This window comes from Nothobranchius furzeri, chromosome 6, assembly GCF_043380555.1.
Source record: "Nothobranchius furzeri strain GRZ-AD chromosome 6, NfurGRZ-RIMD1, whole genome shotgun sequence".
In the NCBI taxonomy this organism is placed as follows: Eukaryota; Metazoa; Chordata; class Actinopteri; order Cyprinodontiformes; family Nothobranchiidae; genus Nothobranchius; species Nothobranchius furzeri.
This window is the reverse complement of record NC_091746.1, coordinates 26,443,445-26,453,371: the sequence shown is the minus strand read 5'-3', so window position 1 is coordinate 26,453,371 and position 9,927 is coordinate 26,443,445. Positions and strand designations below refer to the sequence as shown.

The following is a 9,927-nucleotide window of genomic DNA, read 5'->3' as shown; positions in this document are numbered from 1 at the left end:
CTGCAGGTTGAAGGGAGCCAAATTTAAGACTTTTTAAGACCTTTTTTTAAGGCCACTTTGACCAAATTTAAGCTTTGTTAAAATTAAATTTAAGCTATAATTTCCAGCTATTGCCTGGAACCGGCGCTAACCACGTCGCGAACGTGGGATTAACCATCCAGTTACCATTAAACTTGCACTTCCCCATGGCGCAAGCCCCCACTAGCTTAACCAGCTAATGTGCTCATCTAAAAATAGCCCCCTTTCACAACCAACTGAATGTGTACGGTTCCGCTTACGCCAACATCGTACACAAAAAATGCTGAACACTAACTAGAAATTCACAAAATTTTTATAGAAATAAAAGAATCCTGTTTATATTGGGTCTTTGGTCATTTAAGACCTTTGGAAACTGTATTCAAGGATTATTTGTCATTTTTAAGGATTTTTAAGGCCTTAAATTTGGAAAAGCAAATTTAAGACTTTTTAAGAACCCTGGAATAAAAAAAAAAATCAAGAGCTTAAACAGTTTTTAATTTTTTTTTTTAAAAAGGTGGAACAAGTTGTAACCCTCCCACTGTCTTCATGTCTTTACGGGTGACCCTGTGAGGAAAGTTGACCATTGAGCAGGCTTGATGGTTTATCCCTTGAGGTCCACGTGGCAGCAGTGAGGTGGTGCTCACTCCTGCCACGTGGACCCAAGGGATAAACCATCAAGCCTGCTCAATGGTCAACTTTCCTCACGGGTCACACCCATTAGGACAGTGGGAGGGTTAAAGACAAAAAACAAGATGTTTTGCTACGATTATAAAAACGTTGAAGGAATGTACGTTCAGGAACGGACAACACACACGGTGGACTGCAGCACAGACTCCTCTAGCACAGCTGGTATAAAACAGGGCCGCCTCGTTACAACTCGGCTCCAGATGACTAAATGACTGTCGACTCTTTAAAATCAAGTTTAGAACAACTGATACAGAATATCTGTAGAAGGGTTAAATTCATCATTCAACACAAACCTACAACAGACGCACGGTAGACCGCCGTACCATGAGTCTTCAGGTGTTTTTAAACTAATAAAAATATATTGTTTGACTAATGAAATAAGGTAAGGCACTGGGAACTACAAAGGAAAATTAAATGTGAATAATTAGTGAAGAAAAGCAACGAGGAACATTTCCTTCAGTTTAAGGAAAACTGACACTACTTTGTGGGTTGGGGTTACACATTAATCCTTAAACCGGATTAAACGTAGATTTCAGTCAGAACCAGAACAAATGACATTAGAGCGGAGTTTATAACCCAGGCAGGCAGATCTCTGAAATGTGAGCGGGTCTTCTGATCATGGTGCACTCCGACTCCTACTGGTGAAACTTGTTCAATCGTGATTTGAAGATTTGGGTTGGAATCTTTTAACCTGCTGCATCTGTCATCACTCCTGCGGGCTTGCCGGCACGCTCTCGTTCGTAAAAAATCCATTGTGGTGCAGGAACAGCATCGTGTCCAAACTTTCGGGTGGAATGTTTGACCTTTTCCTGTTTGTGGTTCCTGGTCCCTCCTGAATAAAGTCCTGGGCGGCGTTCCCCGCTACAGCTGGAGCAGCCAGGTAGGCCTGCGCCACTGAGGCTAGCAGTGGAAACTGAACGGCTTTGGTCTTCCACCACTGCAGGGGCTCCACGCCGAGTGAAGCCCCTTTGTCAGCTCTGAAGACAGACATCTCCATGTCGACGGACTCCTCCACAGAGCTCTGTCTGGTCCTCTTGGGTGCCGAGCAGAACAGGTCTCCCAGCAGGAACTCCATCCCGGAGAGATCTGCCTGAGGATCTGAATCCACATAGTCGCAATCATCCACCTCGCCGGGGTCGCTGAACTCATCCTCAACTCCAAGGTCTCTGAAGTTGATGGGAGGACATTGTTTCAGGCGTTTGCTCCTTCGGATATCACCCTCCGACTCTGGCGACAGAGGGGAGGAGCTTCTCTTGATCTGAAGAGACGTAGATGGATTAACTTTCCCGTTTTCCTTCGCAATCTTCACAGCCTCCTGCTTCAGCCAGTTGAAAGTGGAAATCTGCTCCTAAAATATGAGAAAAAAAAGATTTCAGCTGCCAGATTAGACCGCTGCCGCAGACCTTTTAGTCGGGCGACTCACCTTGTCCTCCATGAAGCCCAGCCCGTGAAACTGTGGGTCGAGGGAACACGCCACGCACAGAACCCTGTTCACTGCAGGGTTGTCATAGCAACTCAACAACTCACGCCTCATCATCCTCTTCACCTCCTTCAAGATGGACGAAGAGTCGCTTGGCCGAGGAACGAGGTGGCGAGACAGCAGGCCGGTGAGGATGGGTTTGACCAGGGACAGACGCGGGAAGGCCTCCTTGGCCAGAGTCCGGCAGGCCACATCCAGAGGTCTGAGGACCAAACATAGGTCCTCCACCACCTTCCATTCAGAGCGCAGTAAGGGGAGGCTTGATGATGTGTTGGAGGTGGAGTTGGGGTGGTAGCTACCAGATGCTTCAGAAGCTTCCTCCTCTTTCTTCAACGTCTCTTCGTTCATCTCTCTGATGATGTCACAGATCAGGCTTTTATGTTTGATGATGGAGCTCAGTAACGGGTACAGGCCGTTCCAGGACGGGGGGCTGTGAGCCCATGACTTAATGCTTGCCTGTTCTTGTTTGGCCAGAGTCTGCAGCAGCTTCTGAGCGTGGTGCAGGCACGAGCCCTTCTGCTCAGCTGGTGGCAGGAACAGAGAGGAGAAGACACTCTGGAACTGGCTGAGAGTTTTGGAAATGACCGGGTGCAACATCACCTCCTCAACGCAGCCCTGCACAGCGCTAAAGAAGCACGGGACCGAGGGAAGACCTTCACTAAAATGTTCTGAGACCTGCGGTTCCTCGGGGGATGCAGAGTCGTCCCTCTCTAAAAATGTTGTGGAGTTCGGGTGGGGGAGGCTTCCTGTAGCCTCCGCACCCTTCTCACTCTTTATTGGTTTTAACTTCGCCGTGTATTTGCCCTCCACTCCCAAAAGGACCAGATTAGGCTGGGAGATCCCCCACTCCTTTGCCATCACCTTCACCTGTGCCTCCACTTCCTGAAGGCTGAAGTCTTTCCCTCTACTCTCCACCAGCCTCTGGGTGGTCAGGGCCAGGTTGTGGAGACTAAAATCATCATTGATGAAGTGTGCCCAGAGGGTGAGGTAACGCTGGTTGTTGCCCATCCAGCTGTGGAGCCAAACATCTGCACTGAAGGTGACAAAGTGAGAAATTTTTCTTTGATGGATGGGAGGTCGCCCGTGACTCTTGGGCTCAAACTCGATGGGAGCAGTGTAGTCGTTCATCTCCTCGTCGTTGGTGCAGTCCGACTTTTTCTTTAACAGCTGAATGAGACTCAGCTTGCCTTTGACGTGGTGGCCTCTCAGAAGGCTCTCCAGCTGGCATGACGTCAGCATCTCTTTGTAGGAGGGCAGGATCACTTGCAGCATATGTTTGAAGCCCTCTCCTTCCACCAGAGCTGGGGAATGAAGATCTCTGATGAGGAAGTTGGTGATGGCGTTAGCCACTTGTGTGGGCATTATTGTGGGGGCAGGGGTGATTTGACTGCTGGGGGGCATCACAGGAGGCATGCACCGCATTGGTACTACACAGGAAGAAGGGGGGGGGAGGGGGGGGGGGGAGAGAGAGAAAACCTTCATTAGTGTGACTACTGGCTTTAACAGTAATGTCCCTTTCAAATGAACGCAAAACGGATGGATTTTTAACCATCAGATGCTACAAAACTGTTGATTTCTGTTCTTTCCCATTTGAATTAAAACATTTATTTTATCATTTGTTTTTGAACTGGCTGAAAAATTAACAAAGCTCTTTGTTTTTCACGTTTACAATTTTAATCTTGGATCAAAAACTCAAAATGGAGAAATGAGCCGCAGGACTGGTTTTCAACCCGTGCTGTAAAACGATGGACATCTTTAATCAGATTAATCTGGGGTTGCTGTGGATTAACTTTGATTAATCAATAAATATTCATTTTTAATATAAATAAATCTCACGAGAGACAGACTAAAGGAGAATGGACGTTTACTGAACATCCATGTCGACGAAAAAAAAATCCTAAATCTTTACGGTCCTTGTCCGTTTTCCATGATTTGTTGACGCTTCTCGGAGGAGCCTTGGAAAAGCACCTGCATCACCCGCGCAGCGCTCGCGTCCTCCAGGCTAACAAAGGTCTGAGGCGGGCGGACTCACCCTGACGCTCCGGTTGGCAGCTAGCCACGGTGCTAGCTGCGGCTGCAGCATCCCCGGGTAACGGGTGCTTCGCGTTAATGTGGTACTTTAAGCTGCTGGTGCTTCCGTGATAAGAAAATTCCTTCCAGCACATCGTGCACAAGACCTTCTGTCGGTCGACTTGTCCGTCTTCCTTGATTTTAAATTCAAATTTCCCATCGAGGGGACCGACCGGACCGACGTAGCGTTTAGCGTCATCCATGTTGGGGGGTTCAGTCCTGCTGCCTCTTTTCTTTCCTCAAATCTTTATTGATTCAGGAACAATTACACATTTAAACAAGAACAAAGGTGAATGAAATGGACATAAACAAATAAGAGGGCTCGTCGCATTTCAGCACAAACTAACAAACGAATACAATCCCTTCAGGAGTTCAAATCATACACGGTTTGATGATTTTAGAGTTATTTTATTGTAAGGCTGCACCAGAGCTGCTACCCATGCAAAGTAAAACCCAAGCCCCCATAATTCGGGTCTGGAAATGAAGCAAAACAGGAAGTGACAAAAATTGCAGTTCCACCCTCGTCCACTAGGGGCTGGAGTCAGAAGTGAGCAAATCCTCATTGACTCCCATGTTAAAAATACCAATTTCACAGCAGAAATAAACATGTTTACAGCCTGATTCCAAAACATGTTTTTGTTTAAATGATCTAGTTTACACTCATGACAACTCTGAGGGGGGTGAATGTTTTCTCACTCATCTGTTTAAGTGTATTAAATGCCTGAAATTCTGAATAATTAATGAGCATCAGACCCACGTGACCACAGAGCTAGCTCCGTGGAAAGGCCTCAGCCTGAAAACTGTTCCGCCATTTTTCAGTCTCTCAACTTAGACCAGTAGTTGTAGCGTTTGTGCGTTCTTTTTGGATATTATTTGTGCAATTGTTGGACAAAATGACTTGCTGTGGTATTAATTGCACTAATAGAGCGTCCAAGAAGTCTCCACTTCATTTATATTCTTGTATTTTAGGTCACTGCCGCTCTTGCACTAGCTGAGCTTAGATTTTAATATGTACTGTTTAACAATTAATTTAAATGTAATAGAGTAAAACCCAGTGCATTTAACACAATGCTGCACTTTAGAAAATGGGTTGAAATATAACATCATGGTGGAGCTGGGTTCCGACTATCAGTACGGTCCCCTCCCCTCAGTGGCAGCTCGGCGCATCTCTGACTCAGAAGCTCCGGTGTTGTGCAGTTTACACCGGTTGTGGCTAGGTAGCTATGTCCATTAGCTTAGCTCCCACCTCCGCGTGAGCGTTGGGTTAGCTTGTAGCTACATCGCTTCAGTTCGATGGGTGTCATTTGATCCCAGCCTTACAGCCCCACTCTCGGCTCCACCTCTTTTGCCTTTTGTGGAATTGTCTGGGCTTGACGGAACCTGTGACACGGTCAAAATGGCGGTGGTGGCCACCTCCCATTTTGGCACAAAAACTTAATAGTTGGAGCCTATGGACACGAATTGTCCAGTATATAGGTCGATGAGTAAAACTAGAGCAAAATCAATGTGATAACAGGTTTTATTCCAATATAACGTCACATTCTAAAAATATAAATATGTATGACCTTATTGCAACAATAATACAATACGAACGTGGAAACTATATTTTAAGTTGTACGAGAAGTTGATTCACGCATTCATCACCTGTCAGTTGTACTACTCTCTGTACGCTGGTGTCAGCCACGCAGCGACATCACGCTTGCAGATGGTGCAGAATGCCGCTACCAGGCTTTACCATTCACCGGAAGGCGAGATCATATCACTCCTGTCCTTGTTGCACTGCATTGGCTTCCTTTTGGTTTTAGAATTGATTTTAAGATCCTTTTACTGACATTCAAAATGTTGCATGACCAGGGTCCACCTTACTTGAAGACTTTATTGCAATCTCATGCTCCTCCGAGCATTACGATCGGAGAGTGCCCGTCTTCTGGTGAGTCCAAGGAACGACTTGTGTGCAGGGGTGGCTCCTAGACTGTGGAACCTGCTTCCCCTTTTTATTAAACAAGCTTCCTCGGTTGGTTGTTTTAAGTCTAATTTATTAGTTTTTACTTCTAAGTGATTTAGCATTTGTACTGTTTTGTACTATTTTGGTTTATGCTTGGTTTGGAATCGGTCCATCTCGCTTTTAGGATCGGAACATTTCACAAGAGGAGCAGAAGCTTGGTGGAATAAGTACGATGTTTGTTCATTTCTAAATCTTCAAAGCACAGGATTTCATCTTCTGAGGGTTGTGCTACAAGTCCAGCTTTCAGTCCAGTGAAACACACATTTGTCCAAAAAAAATCTTAAAATCCACACATCAACAAAACGACAAAAGGTACACAAATTATTTAGGTTAAACTTTTTGAGTGCGTTTTCGCTAAACCCAAGGTCAATAATTCCCAGTGCCTCCCAAATTGATTCAATACACATCCAGTACTTGTTTACACGTCTCAATGTTTCTGATGTCGAATAAAGACATCAATACACATTTGTTTTGTTGTTTACTGTTGAAACTACAGGTCAACTGATATTGGTTTTTTCCATTGCCGATACCGATACTTAAAGGTTATGGTCGGCCGAAGGCTGATACGATTTTTTTAGGCTGAATTTCACGGCCGATAACTAGACATTTTCTACCTTATTTTCATACTAAAATGTCACCCCTATATCAGTTGATGCCATAGACACTGAACTTAACCAACTGTTGAATCTTAATGTCAAAATCAGAGATCCAACAAAAGTTAATCAAATAACTCAATTAACTGACCAAGTATTCAAAACTGGTATATAAAAATATTTTTTGTAGAAAATAATATTTGGAGTGTTTATTATGCAGATGTTATTCAGGAACTTAAATATACATTTAAATTTAATTCTGCAGAAGCACCGGGCTGCCCGTGGCTTTGCCCGACTTCACTAAGGAGATATATCGACCGGTGCAGGCATTTTTAAAAAATGGTAAAAGATGCATTGGTCTATCCCTGGCTGGAACCATATGCAACCAATATAAATTGTGACTAATGAATCTGAACTAAAAGTAAAGGCCCTCAACCACCCGTATCTGCCAAGGCTGGCTCTAAATGTGCCTTGTAAAAGAGCCACTCCGGCTGATTTGTCGCCACCAAATGAAAACTTTGACCCCACTGACTTCCAAACATCTGTTTCTAAGGCATGCATCTTCTGAAGAAGAGAAACCTTGATTTTACAGCACAAAAATAAAGCATTTCTTTTCAAATGATTCCTGATACCTCTGGCATTTGCAGAAATGCTAACACACAGGGAGCCCAAGTCTCCTCCCCTTCTGGTCGGCTCATGGGTCCCTGGAAGAACGAAAAAACGAATGCTAGTCAACGGGAATAAAAGAGCTATGTTCTAACCCGCTCTGCCTTACGCCCCGGATCGCACACATGTTGTACTGCCATTTAAATGAAAAGCAATGAAGCGTGTTTTGGCCACGCCAGTCATGTACTTTGAGATTTATCAGCTTGTAAAAGGTCGTAATTAGCATGATTACAAATGGGACATTGGCATGTCGTATATGTGACGTCACCACAGAACCTCCTCCTGACTTCGGCTCCCTTTTGAACCAACACTAAAGTAGAATTATAACAGAGCTTCACTTAGCTGCAGAAGCTAAAACGTTTACCGATTACTAACCAGAACTTGGAGAAACGCTGGTCACCTGACATATGGACCAAGGTGACCTTTCTTCAGTGATATTTCCTTCTAGCCTGGCCTGCCAGACTCGTCCTCTGTTTAATTCTGCACAGAGAGAGAGTCTGGTAACTCACAGGCAGCGAGGCACTTGAGGGGCGGGACTAGGCAGCTCAAAAATGACCAATCAGGAAAAAAAAGACGGAAATCCCGACTGTACCGCACAACATTGTAGTTTTCTAGTTGTAGTGAAAAAAATAGGCGCCTGGCAACGGCGCAAACATCTTTTTTTTTTTTTAGAAGAAATGCTTTTAGCGCTTCTACTTGCTGTGGTATTAAAGACATCCGAGTCATTTAGAACGGAGGAAAGAGTCGCAGCGAACTCTGTCGCCGTCTTCGTTGTTTATGAGAAACTGAGCGCCGCCGTGTGTGACGTCCGCGATGCTGTAGTTTGTTTTAGCTGTAGTAAAAATGGAGTCTGGCGACAGCGCAAACATCTTTGTTTAGAAGAAAGGCTTTTAGCGCTTCTACTTGTTGTAGTTTTAAAGACATGTTCAAATTATTTAGAACAAAGGAAAGAGCCGCAGCGAACTCCACTTCAGTCACCATGTTTATGACAAACTCGGCGTTGTGGTGTGTGACGTACGATACTCAGCGCTGATTGGCTCGGTTAGAATTCTCAGGGGGCGGGGTTATTTGAACAGGAGAGTTCCCAGACCCTTTCTGTGTGCAGAATTAAACAGAGGAGGAGTCTGGCAGGCCAGGCTAATTTCCTTCTACTATTTGGCTCCTTTTTTTCCCGCCTCTTCCACAGCGGGATCTCATTTTCCAGGACGTTGCTGTGTGTAACCCTTTCTACAGCTCATCCCTTACCGTTCTGGACATAAGTCTGATGATCGCAGGTCAGGGCTGTGGATTGGGTTACTCATCATCACGCTGACAGAGATCTCCAAACCTGAGGACGACATCTATGGCTGCTGCCACCATTCCAGCCTCGGCAGTTGGTGGTACGGTTTGGACACATATCTTTGATGAAGGTTTACTTTTACTTCCAAGGAGACCATAAAACCAAAGGTTAAGCCCGATGAAGCATTCAGCCTTGTGGACTTTGACCTTCTCCGTTTCGGTTTTCTCCAGAAGATTGCTGAAGTGAAGGATTCAGCTTTTTTGAGTTGACTTCTTGGTGACATAATTCCAGTGATTTCTTAGAGCCATCAGTCTGATTATTATTACAGTGTGCAGCTTTGTCAGTTCAACGAAACGACCTCCGAGTTACAGGCCCTTCTAAAAAAAATAGCATATTGTGATAAAGTTCATTATTCTCTGTAATGTACTGATAAACATTAGACTTTCATATATATTAGATTCGTTACACACAACTGAAGTAGTTGAAGCCTTTTATTGTTTCTAATATTGATGATTTTTGGCGTACAGCTCATGAAAACCCAAAATTCCTATCTCAAAAAATTAGCATATTTTATTTGACCAATAAAAGAAAAGTGGTTTAAATACAAAAAAAAGTCAACCTTCAAATAATTATGTTCAGTTATGCACTCAATACTTGGTCGGGAATCCTTTTGCAGGAATGACTGCTTCAATGCGGTGTGGCATGGAGACGATCAGCCTGTGGCACTGCTGAGGTGTTATGGAGGCCCAGGATGCTTCGATAGCGGCCTTAAGCTCATCCAGAGTGTTGGGTCTTGCGTCTCTCAACTTTCTCTTCACAATATCCCACAGATCCTCTACGGGGTTCAGGTCAGGAGAGTTGGCAGGCCAACTGAGCACAGTAATGCCATGGTCAGTAAACCATTTACCAGTGGTTTTGGCACTGTGAGCAGGCGCCAGGTCATGCTGAAAAATGAAATCTTCATCTTCATAAAGCTTTTCAGCAGATGGAAGCACGAAGTGCTCCAAAATCTGATAGCTAGCTGCATTGACCCTGCCCTTGATAAAACACAGTGGACCAACACCAGCAGCTGACATGGCACCCCAGACCATCACTGACTGTGGGTACTTGACACTGGACTTCAGACATG

The 9,927-nt window shown here is 44.8% G+C and overlaps 1 protein-coding gene across 5 annotated transcripts in view; it reads right to left on the bottom strand.

Annotated features, from left to right (window-relative positions):
• Nucleotides 1–494: 494 nt before the first annotated feature.
• Nucleotides 495–9,927, bottom strand: part of LOC107393474 (E3 SUMO-protein ligase ZBED1) — a 42,050-nt gene continuing 32,617 nt past the window's right edge. For 4 of the 5 annotated variants that reach the window (XM_054743907.2, XM_015971861.3, XM_015971854.3 and 1 more), the window contains exons 6-8: nt 7,486–7,557; nt 2,129–3,612; nt 495–2,053 (exon numbers count right to left, since the gene is read on the bottom strand). In XM_054743907.2, coding sequence (XP_054599882.2) covers nt 1,412–2,053; nt 2,129–3,612; nt 7,486–7,557 — 2,198 coding nt within the window. In that variant the 3' untranslated portion in view covers nt 495–1,411. The remainder of the gene's footprint in view (nt 2,054–2,128; nt 3,613–7,485; nt 7,558–9,927) is intronic. The other variant, XM_054743908.2, reaches the window with a different exon arrangement.